Raw genomic sequence first — 23,272 nt, forward strand, 5'->3', positions numbered from 1 at the left:
ATCGCCCATGAGGAAAGGTTGAGCGCAACAGCAGTGTGTGTGGGTATTGCAGATAGAGTACTCTTAATCAACACTGTTCGACCGGCTCTATTCATGAGGCCCGCTTTCCATGTAGGCAAACGGTTGGCAACCTTATCGATCAAAGGTTGAAAATCTGACTTGCTTAATTTTCGTAGACCGAGTGGGATGCCCAAATATTTAATGGGAAAAGGGTCAATTCTACCTGGAAAATGAGTAAGCAGTTGAACTGTGGATTCCAAATCACACTGAATTGGGAAGATAAGGCACTTGGCCAAATTCGTGTGTAGACCGGAAGCCCCAGCAAAGATCTCAAGGATGGCTCTTATGAGTACCAGGTCTTGCACCACTGGTGAGGTAAACAACACCACATCATCGGCATACATGAAAACCCTCTCCTTGACCCTGGTGTGTAACCTGCGCAAAAGCCCCTTCTCATCAGCTAACCTGAGTAGCGCATTCAGTACCTCCATCACAAGCACAAACAGAAGCGGTGACAGGGGGTCGCCCTGGCGGAGCCCCCTCGCGTGACATATCCTCCGACCCAAGGAACCATTGAGTATCACCTTTGTGCTTGCCGAGGAAAGGATGATCGAAATCCAATTCACCCATCTTCGAGGGAAACCAAGATGTCGTAGGAGATCCAATAGAAATGTCCAATTAACCGTATCGAAAGCCTTGGCGATATCAAGCTTAAGTAGGGAACAAGGTACCTTGCTGTGGTTCAAGAATTTGGCGGTTAGTTGGACAGCCTTGTAGTTTTCATGGATGAGGCGAGATCTTATGAAAGCACTCTGATTAGGTTCGATAAGGCTGCACATGTGCGGAGTCAGACGACGGGCAAGCACCTTGGTGAATAATTTGGCGAAGCTGTGTATCAGACTAATGGGTCTGTAATCAGAGACTGTCACTGCCTCATGTTTTTTACGCAGCAATACCATGTAGGCTTGATTCACCAAATAAAAACTGCGACTATCGAGCGACCAGATAGCATGGAAGGCCCTTAAAATGTCTGCTTTAATAATAGGCCAGGCAGTCCTGTAGAAAAGCCCAGTAAACCCATCCGGACCCGGCGCCTTATCCGTGGGCATGTCCGTAATTGCCTGCCAAATTTCTTCCTCCATGAAGCATCGATCAATGAGAGTGTCGTTAAGGACTGGCAAGTGGAGTTCATCGAACCTTAGATGGTTTTGTTGGCGTCCACTCCACCTTCAACCAGACCTCCACTGCAAAGTAACAGTTCAGACAGAGGTGAGGTGCTGTCTCCCTGATCACAGAAAGCACACTTTTGGTCACAAAAAGGCCTATTCCGGATGATCAGGCTAGTACTCTGGAAGTCTGGATGGCGAGCATGGCTGCAATTACCATCAATCAGTTGCAGACGGTGTTCATGAATGGCGGCTGTGCCTCCATCCATGGAGTTGAGGAAATGGTTTTAACTCAGATGGGATGTGATTGTTTCTGCATTCTTGGATCCATGGTGTTTCCAATGGCGCAACGCTAGAGTTCCACATGGCAATTGGACTTGTCGCGAAGTTTAATTTTTTAAAAATTTCATGAGAATTTTTAAAAATATTGTTAAAAAGCTTTTAGGAAAAAATGTTTTTGTATTTTAGAAAATATATTATAAATGTTTTATAAAATAATTTCCGAAAGTCTATATGAAAAAGAGTTGTTTTGTTGTATTTCTAAACCTGCATTTGTTTCCAAAAGATCAAAAGCCAATCAAAGGGTAGTTTCCCACCTTGAATTCTATAACAAAAGCAGGCTCAAGGGTGTGGGTCCACGTCACTTTTTTTTAATAAAAGTGTTTTTTTGGGAGCTTCTCTATCTTGCACTAATTAAATCAACCTAATAGTTAAATATAATTTTATTGCTTAATATTATGTATAAATATTTTTTAAATCAGTGAATAGAGATACTCACTAATCTCTATGGGATAGTAAATTCTACATTATTTTCATGCTATTTAATTCTGACTCACATGCAAATTAGTTATAGCTCTTACATTCTATAAAATATATTTGTATGACTGGAATGTGAGCATTTGTAAATGTAACGTCTACCGGTTGTATGTATATATGCATATATTTCATCCAGACATAATTTATGTGGTATTTCGCTTGTTTTAACACATAATGCATTCTTCATGTAATCTAATAATAATTTTTATACATTTATCTTTATTCTTCACTATTATAAAATAACTACTACCTTTGTTCTAAATTGTAGTTCGTTTGACTTTTTTGACTCTAAATTTGACCACTCGTCTTATTCAAAAATTTATGCAAACATTGTCAAGTTTAAATTATTCTTGAAGATCTTATATTGATAAAACAACCACGATAAAAAAAGTAATATTTTACATAAATTTTTGAATAAGATGAATGATTAATTTTAAAATAAAAAACCTTAAATAAGACGAGTGATTAATTTTGAAATAAAAAAATCAAACGACATACAATTTTCAGAACCTAATAGGAATGATCAAATTCAGAGGTCGCTTTGTGCCCCCAGCCCCCCACAAAACCCCCTCTTTTCACTTTTCAGGCTGCAACACGAAAACCCCCGGCCGTGACATCGCCGGAATCCCGGCCCTCACTGACCCCCGCCGCTATGTCTACGGTTGTGGCGGCTCCCGCGCCGGGCGGCACGGCCACGGTGCGGGTATCCAACATCCCGCCCTCGGCCGTCGCCGCCGAGCTCCTCGCCTTCTTCGACTCCGCTGTCGCCACCGGCGCGGCATTCGCCTGCGAGATCGCCGCCGCCCACCGCGGCTGGCTCAGCCGCGGCCACGGCTCCGTCCAATTCGACTCCGCCGCCGCAGCCACCCGTGCCATCGACCTCGCGTCCTCCGGCCGCCTTCCTCCCTTCCTCGGTTCCCGCCTCTCTGTCTCCCCCGCCCACGTCGACCTCCTGCCCCGCGCGCCCGATTTCGCCCTCCGCGCCCTCGGCTCGAGCCTCGTTATAGGCAACCGCGTCGCCGAGCGCGAGCTGGAGGTGGCCTACGCCTGGGACGGCGTGCGCGCGGAGGTCATCCCAGGGAAGCGGCGCGTGGACCTGTACCTGCAACATGATTCCCGGAGCTACAAGCTTGAGGTTCTCTTCGAGGACATCAAGGAATGCTCCGGGTGCAGCTTTGATGGGGCGGGGGCTATCTTGCTGCAGGTGAGCTGATTATACTGTGCTATTAGATGCGGAAGTTCCAAAACTTTGATGCTTCCGCATGTGAACTGAAGTGTGAGTGTGCGACCTGATTATTTGTTTCGAATTAATACATGACATGCTACATGCGGATATCTGATTGACATGCACTGTTATCAACCCTTTTTTTCACCCAGTAGCCAGGAGAATGTCAGGAATTGTGATAGAATTAGCTCAATATGCGCATTATTGCAAGTCAGCAAGTGAATCTACAGATATTGGACCTCAAATTTAGCCTATCATGAATCATCATAGCAGAATGAGATCATCAGAGACTCGCGTGGCACAGAAGGGATGATTTTGCAGTCTTCTATGGCCACTATAGTGTATACTGTGTGGCAGCGTCCAAAACAAACACATTCTAGGTTTCAATATGATCCATTTATTGCATATTCTAACCATTTTCATTTTGAATAATAGCTCAAAGACTTGAGATATGCACAAGAAATGTAACCCTCATACAGGATAATGTATTTTACTTGAAACTGACAATTACTTCCTATTTTTGCAACCACAGTGGGGTTTCCTCTGCGTGTTATTTCAAGTATTTCTTGGAGTCGATCACTTAATTTTAATGTTAGGGGAACAGTTGAAGCTTTTTTCCTTGTAGAGTTTTACAAATGAATATTCTTCAATCTTTACTATTAATATTAGGCTGCCCTGGTGAATACATACTGTCCGCAGGATATAGATTTAATGTTTGTCATATTTCTTTGATTATCAGTTTGTTTCAGATACAAATATTCGTTGGGCCTCCTTTTAATGAAACTGAAGTTTGTCTGATGATAAATAAATATTATGCTTGTTTCAGCTGACTTATGCACCAAGAATCCACACCGCAATTTCTGGGTCCACAATTAAATCAAGGTTCACAGATGAGCGCTTTCATGCATGCAAGGAGGATGCCAAGTTTGCATGGGTCAGAGCACTAGATTTTACACCTAATAGCTCTTTTGGGGAGTGTTCCGCACTTGTGTTGAAACTGAGCAAAGCTGCACCAGTGTCTGATATTCTTGAAACTTTACCCTTCTCAGGAGAATTAGGGGAACTGACCATTTCTTCGATGGATATGTTTGGTTCCTCCTCTAAAGTGGTTCCTCTTGTTGATTGCCCAAGTGGCTTTTCAGTACCTTACGAAGTTCTTTTTCGTCTGAACTCTCTTGTTCACATGGGGAAGTTAGTGGCCAGGCATGTAAATGCTGATCTGTTTAAGGTCCTTGAAGACCTACCAATTGATACTCTAAGGAGGATATTTGAGAAAATGAGCAAATTAAACTCTACCTGCTATGAACCGTTGGAATTCATCAGACATGAGGCTCATAGCATGAAGATTAGTAAGAAAACCTTGCTGTCCAAGACGGGTGAAGGTGAAGGAAAATTGATGAGATGCTACAGAATTCACATCACACCATCAAAAATATACTGTTTGGGGCCTGAGGAAGAAGTTTCAAATTATGTGGTTAAGTACCATTCTGAGTATGCTTCTGACTTTGCTAGAGTTACATTCATTGATGAAGATTGGAGTAAGCTTTCTCCCAATGCATTGTCAGCTAGAATTGAACAAGGTTTCTTTTCTAAACCCTTGAAAACTGGCTTGTACCATCGAATTCTCTCCATTCTAAAAGAAGGATTTTGCATTGGCCCAAAGAAGTATGAATTTTTGGCCTTCTCAGCAAGTCAGCTTCGTGGTAATTCTGTTTGGATGTTTGCTTCAAATAATTCTTTGAGCGCTGAGAGTATAAGAAGGTGGATGGGCCACTTCAAAGATATCCGTTCAGTCTCCAAATGTGCAGCTCGAATGGGTCAGCTGTTCAGCTCCTCCAGGCAGACATTTGAAGTCTCATCGTACGATGTAGAAGTAATTCCAGATATTGAAATCACAACTGATGGCACTAAGCACATATTTTCAGATGGTATTGGGAAGATTTCTTCGAGATTTGCCAGACAAATTGCCAAAACAATTGGATTAGACCCTAATAACCCTCCTTCTGCTTTTCAAATACGGTATGGTGGCTATAAAGGAGTCATTGCTGTTGACCCTACTTCCTTTTTCAATCTTTCTCTGCGACCTAGTATGAAGAAGTTTGAATCAAAAAGCACTATGCTGAACATTACAAATTGGAGCAAGTCTCAGCCATGCTACGTGAATCGTGAAATTATCTCTCTTCTTTCAACATTGGGTGTAGAGGATGAAACATTTTTGACAATGCAACAAGATGACATGCACGAATCAGATGAAATGCTAACAAACAAAGAAGTGGCTTTGTCTGTCCTAGGGAAAATTAGTGGCGCAGATACCAAGACAGCAGCTGAGATGCTGCTGCAAGGCTATGAACCAAGTTTGGAGCCCTACCTTTCAATGATTCTCAAAGCTCATCGGGCTAATAGGCTGACTGATATAAGAACCAGGTGTAAGATTCATGTCAAGAAAGGCCGTGTTCTTATTGGTTGTTTGGATGAAACAGGCAAATTAGACTATGGCCAAGTTTACATCAGAATTACAAAGAATCTCAAGGAGCAAAAGTACAGTGAGCAGCCATTCTTTTGTAACGATGATGGCATGACAGCCGTAATTGTTGGAAAAGTTGCAATCTCTAAAAACCCATGTCTCCATCCTGGTGATGTCAGAGTACTTGAAGCTATATATGACCCTGGATTGGATGCCAGGGGTCTTATTGATTGTGTTGTATTCCCTCAGAGAGGGGAAAGGTATGTTATTCTGAAGCTGAAAGATGACTATCTTAGGTTGTGGAATTCCATTTCTTCGTCCATGGCTGTGATGCATCCTGTCTCTTTACTGAATCAAGACATTGGTCTTTGCTAGCACTGTTACCCATATTCTGTTAATTTCCCATTATGTAATTGGCAATTAACCATTTAGATTTTGCTGTCAATGCTTGCTTTATCCTTACTTGAAATCTTCAAATTAATTAGGCCTCATCCAAACGAATGCTCGGGTGGTGATTTGGATGGTGATCTCTTCTTTATTACTTGGGATGACAAACTGATTCCAGAGAAGGTAGATGCACCTATGGACTATACTGCAACAAGGCCACGCATAATGGACCATGATGTTACACTTGAGGTACTCCTGAGTGTATGCCCTTTCCTTAGCTAATTTTTCTTGATTATGTAATACTGTGGTTGTTTTCCTGAAGTTTACTTTGGCTAATGCGGTAATGCCAGATTTTCCTGAAGTGTTTATATATTGCTGCATTTTTTCTCTCTCCAGATGATGGGTTGTGGCATTTTAGTGATATAGATGGAGCTCATTAACCTTTTCATGTTTCTAAAGCTTATATATTTAGGGCATTAACTTCACGAACACTTATAGGGTATATAGAACCGGCAGCTACCTTCCAAATTTCAATCCATCCAGAATGGTATTAAGATGGTGTGTGCATCGGCAACACAACAACAACAACAACAACATAGCCTTTTTTCCCAAGCAAGTTGGGGTAGGCTAGAGATGAAACCCGAAAGAAATAAGTTCAAGGTTCAGGCACATTAATAGCTAGTCTCCAAGCGCTCCTATCCAAAGCTATCTCTTTAGAGATGTTCCAATCTTTAAGGTCTCTCTTAACCGACTCAGCCCACGTCAGTTTAGGTCTACCTCTACCCCTCTTTACATTATCGACTAGCTCAAGGACCCCATTACGCACCGGCGCCTCAGGAGGCCTTCGTTGGACATGTCCAAACCATCTCAGCCGATGCTGAGTAAGTTTCTCCTCAATTGGTGCCACCCCGACCCTATCCCGAATAACTTCGTTCCGGACTCTATCCCTCCTTGTGTGCCCGCAAAACCACCGCAACATCCGCATCTCTGCTACACTCAGTTGCTGCACATGTCGCCTTTTTGTAGGCCAACATTCAGCACCGTATAACATCGCCGGACGAATTGCTGTCCTATAGAATTTGCCTTTTAGCTTTTGTGGCACCCTCTTGTTACTAAATACACCAAAAGAAAAGAAAATATTTGAATGTTTTGAACCAGGTATATACTCCCTCCATTCCAAATTGTAGGTCGTTTTGGCAAATTTAGATACATAGTTTGTGTTATGCATCTAGACATAGCATATATCTAGGTGCATAGCAAAATCTATGTATCTAGATTGTCAAAACGACCTACAATTTGGAACGGAGGGAGTACTCAGCATGCACATTTAAACAAATGCCCTTTTATCAAATTTTCCATCTCGCATGGTTATTCTCACCTGAGTGAAATGTTACAACAAGAACATCTGAAATGCAGGAAATCGAGAAGCACTTCGTCAGCTACATGATAAATGATGCCCTGGGTGTTATCTCCACTGCCCACTTGATCCACGCAGACCGTAATCCTCTGAAAGCTCGCAGCCCCGAGTGTCTTCAGCTGGCCGCTCTGCACTCCATGGCGGTCGACTTCGCCAAGACGGGTGCTCCAGCCGAGATGCCCTGGGCGCTGAGGCCCCGGGAGTTCCCCGACTTCTTGGAACGCTGGGAGAAGCCAATGTACATCTCCAACGGCGTCCTCGGCAAGCTCTACCGTGCAGCCCTGCGCCACGAGGAGAACGCGGAGGCCCTCCTGCCTGAGGCCCCGCCGAGCTGCGCGTACGACCCGGACCTCGAGTGCCCCGGGTTCCACGACTTCCTGGACACCGCGGAGGAGCACTACGAGGCGTACGCCGAGAGGCTGGGCGCCCTGATGACCTACTACTCCGCGGAGCGCGAGGACGAGATCCTGACGGGCAACATCCGGAACAAGCTCGTGTACCTGCGGCGCGACAACAAGCGCTACTTCGAGATGAAGGATCGGATCATCGCCGCCGTCGACGCGCTGCGCGCGGAGGTGAGAGGGTGGCTCAGGGCGCGCAGGGACGAGGACGCGTCGAAGCTGGCGTCGGCGTGGTACCACGTGACGTACCACCCGGACCGCCGCAGCGAGAAGCGGCTCTGGAGCTTCCCCTGGATCGCCTGCGACACCCTGCTGGCGATCAAGGCGGCCAGGAGGTGCCGCAAGCGGGTGGAAGACGACGCTGCCGCCGTGCCGATGGACTGCGACGCCTAGAGGGTAGTGCCACTGCGTGCTGCGCCAGTGAAGGGAACTTGCGATGTTGAGAGTGGTTAGCTGGACTGTGTGACCGTAAGCTAATAACATGGACTGCCGCGTGTGGTAAAAAAAATGTCGAATGCAGATTGTATGAGCCCCTGTAAACGTACTCTGGGGGATTCACGATGTGCCATTCTATTTCTATTAGGTTTCACTCTAAGATTGCTCCTATCGTCTTGTTACAATGTCTACTACTTTTCGTAGGACAAACTTACCAACCGTAAACTATTGTTTTTTCAATTCGAACCAAATGACGCTAGCTTCTTGTCACAAAGTTTTTTTTAGAATCACACAGTACAACGAAGACGCTCACAATATGCATGCACACTCACACCCTATGAATACACGTACGCAAACCTTACCCCTATGAGCACCTCCGAAGGACTGAGCACCGGCAGATCTGAAAATTCCCGAAGTCACCACTGGCGCCTCGTCGTCGACGGGAACGTCGCTTACCACTTAACGTGTAACACCGGTAAATCTTAGGAAAATCCCAGAAAAAAATACGAGCACCAGGATTTGAACCCTGGTGGGTAGCGTCCCACTGGACCGTCCTACCATTGGACTACAAGCCAATTCGCTTCTTGTCACAAAGTTATACTACTTTCTCCGTTCCAAATTATAAGTCATTCCAAGAATTTTGGAGAGTCAAACCATCTCAAAATTTGATCAAAATTATAGAGAGAAATATAAAAATTTATGCCATCAAATAGGTGCACTATAAAAATATAGCTAACAAAGAATCTAATGATACTTAATTGGTATAATAAATGTTATTATCTTGTTATATAAATTTAATCAAACTTGAAAAACTTTGACTCTCCAAAATTCTTGGAATGACTTATAATTTGGAACGGAGGGAGTACTAGTATATCACTATTAGCGAAATTCTTGATCAAAAGTTTGTTCTAGCGGGACTAAATAAGTCCTATAAATTTAAACGGAGGGAGTCTATGAAAATTAAGGCTCAAGAGGCTTACCTAGGCGGCTCGACCAGCATTGTTTAATTGCCAGCCATGCCCCATCATCATCTCGGGCTCCCTTTGAATGGAATATGCGGAGCACCCGGGCAGGTATGATTAGGCAGATTAGCTCAGCTGTTACGTAAGGCTGAGTTCACCGAGGGCCCCATTTGCTGGTTTGTTGAGACGGGCAGACGGCTGCTTGGCACAGCAATCGTTTGAGTTTTGGCGTGTTCTGTCCTCTGGGGATCTCTAGCAGCCGGCGAACTGCAAGCACTAATAATCTTTTAAATGGTACTAGTAAGTACGGTACCAGTTGCTAGCAGTCTAGAGTTACACCGGCAGCACATGCTGACCTGGGAGGGCTTTGTCCAGGTCAGAACACCTGACCGTTTACCGTTAAGTTGGAGCCTGGCAGTAACAGCTTGAAAGGAAAACGAGGGATTTGCGTTCATCCCACCAGCAGGAGCAGGAAGGCGAAACGATCACGCAAAGCAATTTCAGCTCGCCCCAACCAACTGAAACCAAACCAGAACCCCGACCCGTCCTCGTCTGCCTACTCGGCTCGACTCCTCTCGCACCACCAAACTCCACCGCGCGCCACCGCCACACGCCCCGGTGGTCCGGCGGCGACCGACCGATCCACCACCGAGCCAGCCTACCAGCGGCGGGATGCCGGGGCCGGGGGCGCACCTGCTGTACGCGCTGTCTGGCGGGGCGGCGCTGTCGCGGCTCGCCGGGCCCGGGGACCGCCGCTTCGGGGCGCACCACTGCGCCGTCTACGCCGCCAACGCGTTCCTCGGCCCGGACCTCGGCGCCTTCTCCGAGTGGCTCTGCTCCTTCCTCCCGTCCTCGGCCTCCGCGTCCGCCGCGGGGGACCTCGCCATGGCGGCCGTGCACCACCCCTTCTACTACCCGCTTCTCCTCGGCCTCCCGCTCGCCTGGGCCTACGCCTGGCTCTCCCGACGGCTGCTCCGCGCCGGCGTCCTCGACTCCCCCGCCGGAGTGCGTGCCGGAATGTTTGATTCCTCATCAGTCTTTTCTACCCCCGGGTCCTGGATTTGCTATTTTTGCTTGGCCCTTTTCTGAATCTACTGTTCCGTACGGCTGCGTCTAGCAAATTGGTACTTTTTTAGATAATGAGCCAATTGGTATCTAAGTATGTCAGGTCTCTAGTCTAGCAATGCCACATTATCCTAATCCTCTGTTGCAGAAAGGATTCATGAGCTCCAGAACTGAAGCCTCCGTATCAATCTAGTGTTGTGTGCCTGATTTGTTTAATCTTGGTGTTGTTGCAGGTGCCACTAAACAAACAAGAGGCAGTGCTTCTTGCTTATCTCGGCCGGCTCCCTGTCTCATTTTTTCCTGGACCACTTGTTTGAGGTGAGCATGCAACCTCAAGGAATGTTTTCTCGTGAATGGGAGGGGGCATTAGCTTGTAATTGGTGTCTAACCTTTAAGAATGTGTGCTTAACAGCTTGGAGAAAAGTTTTTTTTTTTCAATAGAAATATCTGCCGAAAAGTTTTTTCCTAGAAATATCTGCCTAAACCAACCGGCTGCTATTCCTACATGTGAAGTCAAATATGTTCAGATCACAAATGAACATCCCCCTCGATACTTTGGAATTAGCTGTGTCATTTTCCCCAACCGAGTTCATATTGTACTGATGCAGGAGAATGGCCATTCTACAATGTACACTTGGATCCTGAGCACTGGTTGGTGGAGAGGCCATGCTCCTATCAATCCAGATGCAGTGGTCGTTGTAGGACTTCTTTGCACTTGCCTCATGGGGGGGTTTGTGTACATCAACAGGTGATGGCTTTTTTTGGTGCCTACCATTATGCACAAACTATTTGGTGCAATCCAGATACAGAAATTAGATTCGGCTCCTTGCAAAGTTCTTAATTATTAGTTATAGCTTTGTGAGACATGCTGTTATAAACGACACAACGTATTTTGACGCCTCACCACTATTCCGCTACAAACACTATTTAAAACCTTGGCTCCTTATATACAAAATGACTAAATCAAATTGTTTCTCTATAGAAGTTATAATCCGCTACAAACACTATTTAAAACCTTGGCTCCTTATATACAAAATGACTAAATCAAATTGTTTCTCTATAGAAGTTATAATTTCCTCCATTATCAAAATAGAAAAGGAAAAACTTTTTAGCGACAACTCTAGAATTTAAAATATCTAAGTTTGGTATGTGTGTTTTCCACCATGTTTGGTCTGTAGATCAATGATGTTGTTTGGTTAGTCACTGGAGGGCAATCCTCATCACCTCAAAATGGGGAAGTGTTGGCAACATATATTCGAAACTCTTTTTCTTGTACTTTTGTTTCTCTTCTTCTTAATGGAATGACACACAGCTCTCCTGCGTGTTCAAGAAAAAAAAAGAAATGAAACATGCTTGTTGTATAACTTGTCTGTTTTAGGTTGTTTCTTTAAATGTTGTGGTGATCAGCCTTTTGAACCTTTGTTTCTTTCTTCTTATGCAAAGATACACAGTTCTACTGTATATTCTTGAGAAAGAAGTACACACTGATCTTTGTTGATGGACAACAAATGTTGCATGATTATTATGCTACAAAATGCTTACATGCTCACTTTAGTTTTCAATGTTTGTACGAGACCATGACTCCTGCAACAAAACCTTTTCCCTTTTGAAAATATTAATATCAATTACAAATCCATGTTGCAGTTCTGTAAACATTTTTTCCTTGGTTTGACAGAGTGAAGCATGGAAAGTCCGCAGCAGAAAAATCGAACCAATCTTTTTTTCTCATCCTGGTGATAGCCACCCTGTACTGTATGTGGTGTGCCAATCAGATATACCTGCGGCAACCCCCTCAACCTGCCATAGGTGAAGAAGCTGATCTTGGAGTGATAATATTTCTTGCCATTTATCTCTTTCTCCCGCATGGCTTGTGCATCCTTTCAGTGAACCAAAAGGATTATAATGATGCACTGAATGAACTGCCACTTCGATAATTTGTGCTGTGCATTTTTATTCCTTATATCCAGAAGATCAGTTTGGTAACAGTCTGGTTTCTGCATTATGTTGTAATTAGATTTAGTTATTAACTGGATGATTGCTAGTGCACCTTTGTGTAGCCCTGTAATTCTTAGGAAACATATATTGTTATGGAATAAAGTTGTATTATGGATGACATTGACTTCTGTTGAAAAAGAAGTTCATCATTTAAATTGGTCGCATGGAGTCATGGAGATAGATGGTACAGTTTGGTATTCAAGGCATCCATGACACCATTTGACACTAGTGGGTATAAGCTGCAAAGCAAATTATGTCTGCCAAGCTAATTGTTGTGGCTTGTGTCCTTATCAGTGTTTCCATTTGTTATCTAGATCATTGTATTTTCTATGAGTTATCATGCTTCTCTCTTTTTATTGGTTTTCCTCTGCAGTAGTTAAACTTTTATGTATAATGTGATACAAAAGATGCTGAAATATCCCAGCTGACATCTTACTGTAGGTCTAGATTAGAGTACTGTCTCTAGTTTTGGTCCCTAACTACCTCTTATAGGTGTGAAGTAATTGTAACAGGTTGTCTTTAAACATTTTGATGTAAATTTCTCAACACTCAATTAGGTTATGTTCACTTTAGTGCACAAAAATGTTTAAGCATGTTTAAACATCAAGGGGCTTAAAGGATCACACTGACTAGCTATGCAATGGACTCGATGATGCTAATGCTGTTGTGCTTCTCATCATCTCTCATGGAAATCTCAAGAGCCTTCTCCAGCCTTGACACAACTTGCTCCATGGATGGCCGCTGCTTCTTGTGGCCAGTGCATGACAGAGCAAGCTTCAAACTAAGATCGAATGCCTCTGTTGAGTACTCTCCATTCAACCTAGGATCAGCAAAGTCCAATACATTGCCATCTTGGATAAGTGCAGAAGCCTGGGAATGACAGGTACACAGATTCAGCTCAATCAATACTTCATCTCAGAGCGTAATATCCCACTCTAGCTGCTTATGATCTTACCATTTTGTCCAGTGACATTGGCATAGCGGTATTCATGATGTTGATTGCTCGTTTTCCTGACAGGAGCTGCAGGAGCACCATTCCGAAGCTGTATACATCCCCTGCAGCATTTACCTTGTGGTTGTGGCGGTATTCCGGATCGACATAGCCAAAGGTTCCCCTGACTTCAGAGCTTACGTGCGACACACCTAAGTCAATGACTCTTGAGAGTCCGAAATCTGACAGCTTGGGTTCCATATCAACCCCAAGAAGTATATTGGTTGGCTGCCATAGCAAGTACGAGTTTCAGTAAATATGAATATATGCACTGAATTCTTTCAGATCATGCAACAAACCTTGATGTCACGGTGAACGATGCAGCCTTCAGGATATATGTGCAGGAACCAAAGGCCGCAAGCACTTCCAAGTGCTATCTGAAGCCTCTGAATCCATGAGAGGTTCTTATCTTTTCCTGCAATCAAATTATTCTTTTCTTCATTGAAGCAAAAAAAGGTATATACTTCTGAAGCTTGTAGTCATCACACGTTGAATATTTAGGGGCAATCTTGTTACTCACCAAATAGCCATTCTGATAGATTACCGTTGATACACAGCTCATAGACAAGAAAGAACTCCCCCTGCCCATCACAGTAACCTCTTAATGACACAAGATTTGGGTGCCTGACATGTGACAGGCTTGTAACTTCCCTTAGGAAAGTTCCTGCATGCTCATTCTTAACGATGTGCTTCACTGCAACAGGCCGGCCATTTGCCAGCACTCCTCTGTACACTTTCCCTGGAACCACAAGAGGATCAAATTGCACACCACCAAGAGCAACATACTTTAGACAGTATATTAACTGCCTTCTAAGCCTCATGCTCATTGATGAGAAATGTAATTTCTGTTTGCTTGATTGTTGGTATAAATATCACAACCTTGAATCGGCTATTATGGACTACATGTACCTGCAATACCCTGTCCGATGACGTTTGTTGGACTCAAGTTCTCAGTTGCTGTGTATATATCTTTGATAGACATCGGCTTGCAGGTAGTCTCCTCATACTCAAGGGATGCCAATGTGACCTCTGCTAGATAAATATGTGCAATTGCATATTGGTATTAGTAGGTAAAAATCCATCAGCTCAGTAACTTCTATCTGTATATGGATTGCAATTAATTAGTGAAATTACCAATATCCTTTCTTGATGGTTTAAACTTGCTTGTTCTTCTCCTGATATGGCAGAGAACAGCAATGACCCCAACTATCACCCCAGCAGAGAGGCATCCTAACAGTGCTTCATATCCTGTTGATAAATTTGATGAGCTCAAATTTTGAAAGATCAGGCAGAACGGAATGGGAGAAAATAGGTAAAGAGACAAACCTCTTTGCATCCTTTAGGTTATGGGGCGTGTGGGAAGAACACGAGATTGCTTCTCACTAACCTTGTATTTGTTCTGATTAAAGCATGTTAATGTCCGCGCAATCTATACCCTGTCGTTATTACCAATGAAGTGTTAGTGACTAGCAATTGCCGGCCAAGGTGTAGGCTTGGAAGAAGCCAAAAGCACGAAAAATATTGTATCCCATAATTGGTTTGGGTCTGGATCAGAAACCCGGAATCCAACATCAACAGTGTCTAGTAGGGTTGCACATTTATAGACGTACTTGGATTGGTGGGTTGTTGGGTTAGTGGAGGTCAATTAGTTTGCACCCGTTATATTAGTCAGTGCATTTGGAGTCAAGCGAAGGAGCAGTAGACAAATGTCAAATGCGACAACTCTATGCGTAGTGGAATAATCTAAAATATAAACTAGATCACTGGAACACTCCTCTACTTTGACGACTTCAAATGAGCCAAATTAGGGGTTAAAATTAACGGCACCTTTTCCCCTTAAAAAATAACCACTAGAACAAAGCAAAGCATGTAACCATCGTTAAGTGTTTTGTACACTAATGTATTCTCCCCGCTCTTTCCAGGCAACCTTTGTCTTTCTCAACAGCCTGTTGTTTTTACTGCTGTTCAGCTCCGAAGTAGAACACTATTGGTGGGGGAATTTGATACCATATTGCTTCAACTGTACTTATATGCCTTTAGATTTGATACCATGTCATTTCACATTCGGTTTCAACAGCGTCTATACCTTTAAGATTTGATACTTTGTTGTTTCAACAGTATAATAACTTTGAATGCTTCTTAAGATAGATTCTTTCTCCAGCAAATTCATGTTCGGATGCATCTGATTCTCAAGCAACCTATTTTCTGTACAGTAAAAGATGGCTTGAAATGGCCTTGAGAAAGGGTCTAAATAATGAGCCCGAGCATCGCTTTCATGGGTGCAGAGTGACACCAAATAATACTACACCCATTTTTGTTAATAAACCTAGCTGTGCAAGTCAATTATAATCTTAAAAGAACGCATTGTGTTCAGAGAACAAATGGCCGCTATGTCTCTTCCTAAAAATGAATGCACCTTTGCTTGTCCTTTTTTTCTTGTAGTGAGAATCTAGCATACAGTATCTTTGTTGACAGTCACAAAGGCTTTATCTGTTTAGTCGTCTATCTGGTGATCTGCGCCTGATTCAGAGAATAACATGGTAGTACTCATTTGTCATAAGTTAAGGTTACTATTTTAGGGAAAACAAAGAGATTTATTCAATCTTGTAGCATTGATTTGTCAATCCTTCAGTAACTAAGTAACCATATAGGAGAATAAAAATTTATAAAATATCATATCAAAGTTGGTACTCTAGTAAAATTAAACAACCTCAATTTGGTTCCTCAGCAGAAAATTTTCTAGTTGGTACTTTAGTAAAAAAAGGTAGTTTTATTTTGAGTACCTTAACGGCCCGTGCTCCGGTCCAGGCACGGTGCCGTTGTTTTTGGACCAATCCTCTCTTGATACAAAGATACACAGCTCTCCTGTTCGAGAAAAAAAATTCTAGTAAATAGCTGAAAGTTTACAGAGCACCTCTTTCTGAATCACTTCTTATCGGACGCCTTTTTTTTTATCATGTTATCTAACTGACCCTACTGTCATTCAGTCTGGTATCACACGCACTATGTCGTATCTCATGTGTCATGCTGACAAAATTGTCCTTCCGACTTAGCTGGATTGCAGACCGCCTCCAGGCAACAATTGATCAAGTCTGGAGCCGCCACCAGGGGCAGGCAACAATCGATCAACAGACACCCCTGTTCAACTGGAAAGATGCAAATTCAGATTGCGCTACAAGCCTCAGATCTAGCGAGAGGCAGGTGTTCACCGCAGGGTCTACGGCGCAGGCCTCGACAGAGACAATACAACAGCCCCTGGCTTTTCGTGATGCAATAGCACATCCGCCAATAGCGTGTACACGCGATGTATTGCACCTTGAAGAGCAGGTTGCACTTTGCAGCATGTATATCTTACTTTAGAGCTTACTTCTTAGGGCTTAAGGATGTACGATTACTGCTACATGAGCTTATTCATAAAGGTGATCGAGCATGAGAATCTCCTTGAGATATATATTGGCTCGTGGTGGTTGTTACCCAGTCTCTCGCCTCCTACATACTTATACTAGGGTGTGGAGTTTCTTCTTCCGGCGGCTTTTTTTTAAGTGATCATGCATGCATCATTGAACAATTTTTTTGATGAAGCATTGAACACATCTAAGCCACTTTTTTTTTTAAACAATATTGTAGTTGATTCTTGCTTGCTTTAAGTAATATATAATATATTGCCTGTCCATCTTCCTCGCTACTTCGTGAGCCCCAACAGAACAAAAGCAACATGTACAGTAGCATAACCTTTCCACCTTTTTTAATATTATTACAACTATGTCCTGTATACTGTACACGTCTCTTGTCAGCTACTTTGGAGGCAGAAAAAAATGCAGCCTGAACAAGCAAATAAATTGGGCTGACCTATGAAATGAAGAGGATCTCGTTACTTCAACTGGCTAGGCAAGCAGGATTGTCGATCGTTGCAAGTTCTACAACCTTCTGGTTTGCATCAATTTCATCTTGTTATTTTCTTCATATATTGCTGTCCTGGTATTGTGTACGTGTACGTATACGTACGTAGGGATCCAAGTAACGTGTTGCCCCTTTCATACAAAAAGGTCCGGAACAAAGAATGGGAGGTATAGCTGTCTCTCATGATTGAGTGATAGTATCCTTTTCCTGCTTTTTCGGACTAAATATGTGATGACAGCCATAAAAGGTTTAAAACTGAGGTAACAACGCAGGGATGCTAATAGAAGGTATCCAAGACACCACACATGCATCCGGTGATCCAGATTGGAGTTTCCATAATTTGCATAGGAAGGTGATTTGCATAGCATACGTTGCCTATCTATATATCCTATATACATGGCATCCACTAAAGTCATTAACTCTATTTCTCTCAATATGCAGGCTATCCACATCATATAGGAACCCATTAAATATGCAGGCTATCCACATCATATAGGAACCCATTATATCAGATGTCACATCATCATCCGCTAGGACTATATATTTATGTCTTCCACCGATTTTCTGTGAATGTTACCATGCAATCACTTTAGTATTTCTACTTTCAAATTTCATCTTAAAATTTTATTTAAGAAACCCCGCAGCAACGCGCGGGGTATCACCTAGTATACTATATATATTAGTGGATTCAGTTTTATCCTAAGTCAAACTTTTCTTTCCTAGATCATATTTATAAAAAAATAATATACAACATCTAGAATATCAAATAAATGCACCATTGAGACATGTTTCATGATGAGTTTAATGGAACTAATATAATTTAATTTATAGATTTTAATTAGTGTGTTTTCCTATAAACCTCGTCGAAGTTAGAGAAATTTACTTAAATATAAAACTAAGACGATATTCAAAATGGTGGGAGCATTACCTTACAGCAACAGCCTCAAGGTAAAGCAAGCTATCTCATAAATCTCCCGTACGCTGCACCGCTGTTTGGTCATATTTATCTATTGCCTTGCTTGAGCTTGTTAATGGTCATTTTCTTTTGCGCTGAGGTGGTAGTGGTACTACTGTGCTCTCTTAAGCATGTGCGGCTGAGTGTATGAGTTGCTTGTGTTAGGGCTGTTTTACCCTTTTTCTTCTCGCTTACGCAATTTTCTTGTGTGTTCGAGAAAAAAACATCTTCCTTATGATATAAGTTCATCGCACACGTCGTTGTTGAAGAAAACTGTTGAAGAAAACGTTCTCTCATCATAGATATTTGGGAGACAAATTAACAAGGTAACTTGCAATGACCACAACGTACGCTCTCTTAAATAATCGGCTCTCAATGCAAAGATGAGGCATGGAAACGAAACCGCGCTTTGCCATATCAGCTTTTTCGTCTAAAGATGACCTTCATCAACCATATCACGCGCAACAGAACATCTATCCAACCACCCTTTATTAGCATCCTATCATGTCAGGCAATCTTGACCGTCAGATCTCGACCTTTATCGGACAATATGATCCAGACCGTTCGTGCTCGATCTCCCCGATCGGGCATCTTTGATTATCTCTGTTAGCCAGCTAGCCAGCCAGGTAGACCCCAAAACCCTAATTGTTGAGCTAGCTATGGCTTCCATGCACAAGGCGGCCCCTTACACTATAAATTGAGGTGTGGTCTCTACTCACTTGCCCACAAGCTAATTAAGACAGCAACGCTCCAACCACTAGGAAGCAGCAGGAGCAACTACTATCTCCATCTCTTTGCCTCTCTGAACTAGCTTCTAAAAAGTGTAACAACATTGCAAGCTAGCTAGTGACAATTAAGAGGCAGCAGGTCGAGCAAGTATATGGGAGGGAGGTCGTTCTTCTGCATCTTCAGCTTCTCACGCAAGTCGAGGCGCTACCACGTCGGCGACGGCGAGGCGAGCGACTGGGAGGGGCCGCCGGCGAGGCTGCGCAAGGTGCGGTCCAGCGACGAGGACGACGGCTGGTGGGTCGGCGAGCGCGACGTCGACCAGAAGGCCTCCGACTTCATCACCACCTTCCACCAGAGGCGCCTCGTCGTCTAGCTGATGCAAATATGCATGCACCAAAGCTACTAGATAGCTATAGATCAAGAACCGACCAACCATATCGATCTAAATATATAAATAGTGTGATATATATGCTCGGTGGTGCACCGAATAATGTAGCCATATATGCAATGTGAGTGTAAGAGATCTGGGCATGCATGAGATCATAAGTGAAGAATAAATCGACGATGTACATTAGTAATAATACTGTACGGTGCTATTTGAGGTATTTTACCTCTATAGAAATATATAATTATCAATGTATTAAAAAGTTGTGTGTTTTATAATAATTGCAATATTAATTTTTTATAAGTAAACCAAGAACACAATGCACACCCAAAGCTCCGAATCTGACAACAAAACTTTTTAATTTCTTTGGCTACTACAAAGGATAACTCGTGTGGACACACCAATCAACTATGGACGAAAACAGCACTCACACATTTGTACCCCATCCTCCTCAAAACTAAAACTTGGCATTAAAGCAACCGCATATACACGTAAAATGTAATGCATCACCAAGGTTTGAACTCTAGCGCTTAGTGTCCTGTGTGTGTATCCCCCATCTTGATCGGCTACCCTACTAAGAGATGGTTTCACAGATATAGTGACCTATTGTTGACCGATGAAGTCATGAAACAATATATAACTACTAACTACATCCAGCAAAATTATGGTACTTTTTGAACAAAATCAAACTAGTTAAGTACTTGCTTATGATGAAGAAGACAGTAATGCTCTCGCATATATCACCTTACTTATCTACATTTTCTCCCTATGCATCATGCAAGAACCTAATGTAATAATACACATGCATAGTTTTTTTTTGGAATTTTTTAGATAATGGATGAGTTCCGGCCTCTAAAAAATGTATACAACCATTGATTTCTACAAAATATAGCCATCAATTGGAATGAATAAAGGAAAAATGATCTATACCAATCTTGAAGTTACGCTTCCACCCATGATTGGCTATCTCTAAGAGCATCTTTGTCATATCATCATGCTACAGGTGCGCCCACAGGTGCAAACAGTAGGTTCCCCCTGAAAACAGCCTGCTTAAATGATGAATACTTAGTTTTGTTAAAAATAATATCATCATGGCATTCTCCAAATAGCCCAACAAAATGCAGCCCCCCCCCCCGATATGACACACCTCTCCTTGTCATCAAAATTTGAGAGCTAATTTTCTAGCATATGGGAAATCAATCTTTGTGGGGTTAACCCCGTAGCTAATAAATAGACAATCTTCCAAATCTCCTTTGCATGGTGGCAGTCAAAGAGGAGATGTGTAATTGATTCATTACAATTACAGAATATAATCAACACTTCAAACTCCCCTTCCATTTCTTCCTCACTAGATTGTCTTTTGTTAGGATAACTCCTCTTTGGAGATACCAAAATAAGATATTTATCTTGAGAGGTATTTTTAGTTTTCAAATCAATTTGTGGTGAAATGGAGCATGTTGGTTTATCTTATGGAGGTACATATATAGATCTATCAGTAAAGATCCCATGTTTTTTTTTTGACATAACTGAATGGTATATGCAAATCCTTGTTTTGTCCCATCATTTCTTCGATAACAAGTCTTGTATTCAATTATTAGAAATAATACTCTCAATCTGGTAAAATAATACCCCTGATGTTGTTCTGTGTGCACGAAGTGCGATAGCATATATGAAGGATATCTACCCAAAAAAATTCTGGGACGACCATACATGTGTTGTCGAGAGAAGAGGTGGGCATTGAATTATTCATGCATTATTCACAAATATATATAACATTATGTTTCCTTTGTAGTGCATACAAATATAGGGTATTGAATTCATCACATGTACGCTGGAAGAGTAGTGAGCACTCCCTCTTTCATTTTGTAAAAGACGATAGTTCAAGATTGAACTACCCGGCGAATGTCAAATTTTTTGTTGTAGCATCAAGAACTAAATTACATGTATACTTAAACGCAAAATGTAACAAGTTATATATTCTGTAACTAATTTTGAAGATAAAACGAGCCATATTATTGCCCAAAATTAAAGTTTATTTGGATTTTCCAGATAGGTATTAATGGTCAAAGTTTAAACATGTTGACTGAATGTAACCCAAAATGACTGTTATTTTTTACTGGTAGATAAACTCGTATACACCACAGTTAATTAAAATATATAACCTTGCAAAAATAAAAGCTATACCATGAGCTAATTACGGTGCAAGGAGTCAAGGACGACAGTGTGTGAAAATGAAAACGAAAAAAGTCACACATGTTTAAACGCATGTAAATTGTTAGTGCATATGCATGACAGCATGAGCTTAATAATTAAGCTAGCATGAGTTACCAATTGGCAGTCGCACGCAGGTCATGACGACGATATCGATTGATGCTCGCGGTGAATGAAAAGGTGTCTGAAATGGCGCGTCTTACAGGGGCACGGAGTGGAATGAGCTTTTTGTCGGGAAAGCAACTCAACCAGAAGCCTACGGCATAGAAAGTATTCGGCCCAGAGCTCTAGGTCTTTAGCGACTGAAAGTCACTCATCAGTGAACCACTTTGTTCTTGCTTTCGCTTCTTTGTCTCTTACAATATTCTCAGTCATCTCACTTGTCTTCTTCCTTAATCCTCTTATTCCTTCTCATCGATCTCATCTCTGGCGCCGCCGTCGCGGAGTATATCTTACTGCGCTTTGCTCTAGTTAGCTGGGAGATACATCCAAATTACATGTCGAATTAATTAGCATATATGATATACATGACAAAAATTATTTGTCAGTATATAACTTTTCCTTGTTTTTCTTAAATGTGTTTATCTTTATGTATTAAGAAATAGAAAACATAAGTCGTTAGACGTACACGTACGTGTCTTAGTCTATTGGTATCTGGACACCCAAACATTGCCATTTGCCAACAATACCCAGGCCTTCAGCATGTGGCTAGCAAGTATTTTGTATGGTCATCTGTAGCTAGCTTTCATCAGCTGCGCCCTAGCCCCTGGATTTTTTTTTCTGATTCCATAAGAAAATTGCAAAAATGCAGGTGTGCTTATCTGTGGGACCGAAGCCGGCGACCAGATGGGGGGTGAATGGGAGCCGATCAAAATTTCTTCCGAAATTCGAACCGTCAGCCTATATCCCGAAAATCACCCAAGCCCTCAAGTTCTGGCTAAAGTTTGGAATAGCTATGGAAAAGCTAAACCAACACAAAAGACCTCGAACAAGCGAGCGAAACCACGAAGCAAATCGGAAGCGAATTGGAAAAACTGCAGAATTGATCTGCCTGGACCGGTCTGACCGGTGCGCTGGACCGGTCTGACCGGTCGTGCCTACCGGTCTGACCAGTAGCACCCATAAAACCCCCGAGAAATTGGATTCAAACGGTGAATCTCGATCAAACGACCACGAAAATCGGTGAAACCTGGGGGATTGCTTCGCCCCTACCCCGTGAACATATCCCCAAAAGATCTCGTCCTAAAGATCATCGAATCTTGAGAATTATGGAGGAGATCAAAGGGGATGGGGTTTTCTCTAGAACTCAAGAAATCGAATTCGAACGAGCTGGTGATTCCAGAGGGTTTAGGACAGGGCTAGAAGCACGGGAATCACAGCAAAGAACTCGTAGCCTCCTCTCAATCAAGTGAGCCAAAAACGAAATCGAAAATCTATTGCACAAGGCACAAAACCAGGGGATTGAATCGAATCAAAAACCCAGAGGGCACGAGGAGGATAGGGCCTCCTTTCCCAATCAAATCCCTTACAAGGTTTCAACAATCCATGGACAAAATCAACTCAAACGAGAGGAACAGAGGGAGGGAGACACAGGGGCGGCGGCCTGGGAGATAGAACAATTCACGGACACAATACAAAAGCCGCAATTAACCTAACACAAGTGAAGGGGTATTTATACCCGCGGGACCAGTCAGACCGGTACGCTGGACCGGTCAGACCGATTGGTTAGACCGGTCAGACTGGTGCCAGGGACCAGTCAGACCGGTTG

General features: G+C 42.7%; 2 protein-coding genes across 8 annotated transcripts; both read left to right on the plus strand.

The window, feature by feature from the left end:
- Nucleotides 1–2,543: 2,543 nt before the first annotated feature.
- On the plus strand, nt 2,544–8,480 carry LOC120642357 (probable RNA-dependent RNA polymerase 2). The gene is made up of 4 exons (XM_039918827.1): nt 2,544–3,186; nt 4,034–5,931; nt 6,157–6,307; nt 7,475–8,480. The coding sequence occupies exons 1-4, from the start codon at nt 2,635–2,637 to the stop codon at nt 8,267–8,269; spliced, it is 3,396 nt and encodes a 1,131-aa protein (XP_039774761.1). The 5' UTR covers nt 2,544–2,634; the 3' UTR covers nt 8,270–8,480.
- Nucleotides 8,481–9,759: 1,279 nt separating this feature from the next.
- LOC120642358 lies at nt 9,760–16,801 on the plus strand. 7 transcript variants are annotated; one of them, XR_005662584.1, is made up of 8 exons: nt 9,771–10,278; nt 10,572–10,656; nt 10,947–11,086; nt 12,014–12,144; nt 13,033–13,216; nt 13,352–13,564; nt 13,649–14,394; nt 14,512–16,801. XR_005662584.1 is itself a non-coding variant. In XM_039918828.1 (5 exons), the coding sequence occupies exons 1-4, from the start codon at nt 9,946–9,948 to the stop codon at nt 12,270–12,272; spliced, it is 813 nt and encodes a 270-aa protein (XP_039774762.1). In that variant the 5' UTR covers nt 9,773–9,945; the 3' UTR covers nt 12,273–13,216; nt 13,352–14,214. The 7 variants fall into 7 exon arrangements, 1 of the variants encoding a protein (XP_039774762.1); XR_005662583.1 differs by having other exon boundaries at nt 9,772–10,278; nt 12,014–13,216; nt 13,649–14,162; nt 14,317–14,394; XR_005662585.1 differs by lacking the exon at nt 10,947–11,086 and having other exon boundaries at nt 9,760–10,278; nt 13,352–14,394; nt 14,512–14,636; nt 16,378–16,801.
- The last annotated feature ends 6,471 nt before the right edge of the window (nt 16,802–23,272 follow it).

Source organism: Panicum virgatum, chromosome 7K, assembly GCF_016808335.1.
Source record: "Panicum virgatum strain AP13 chromosome 7K, P.virgatum_v5, whole genome shotgun sequence".
Classification (NCBI taxonomy): Eukaryota; Viridiplantae; Streptophyta; class Magnoliopsida; order Poales; family Poaceae; genus Panicum; species Panicum virgatum.

What these genes read in the sequence shown, in the direction of transcription:
- LOC120642357 (XM_039918827.1), top strand. Translation starts at nt 2,635, where the DNA reads ATGTCTACGGTTGTGGCGGCTCCCGCGCCGGGCGGCACGGCCACGGTG. An exon ending in CGGGGGCTATCTTGCTGCAG is followed by an intron (nt 3,187 to 4,033) that starts GTGAGCTGATTA and finishes TGCTTGTTTCAG; the next exon opens with CTGACTTATGCACCAAGAAT. An exon ending in TTCCCTCAGAGAGGGGAAAG is followed by an intron (nt 5,932 to 6,156) that starts GTATGTTATTCT and finishes CAAATTAATTAG; the next exon opens with GCCTCATCCAAACGAATGCT.
- LOC120642358 (XM_039918828.1), top strand. Translation starts at nt 9,946, where the DNA reads ATGCCGGGGCCGGGGGCGCACCTGCTGTACGCGCTGTCTGGCGGGGCG. An exon ending in CCGCCGGAGTGCGTGCCGGA is followed by an intron (nt 10,291 to 10,587) that starts ATGTTTGATTCC and finishes CACTAAACAAAC; the next exon opens with AAGAGGCAGTGCTTCTTGCT. An exon ending in TCCTGGACCACTTGTTTGAG is followed by an intron (nt 10,657 to 10,946) that starts GTGAGCATGCAA and finishes GTACTGATGCAG; the next exon opens with GAGAATGGCCATTCTACAAT.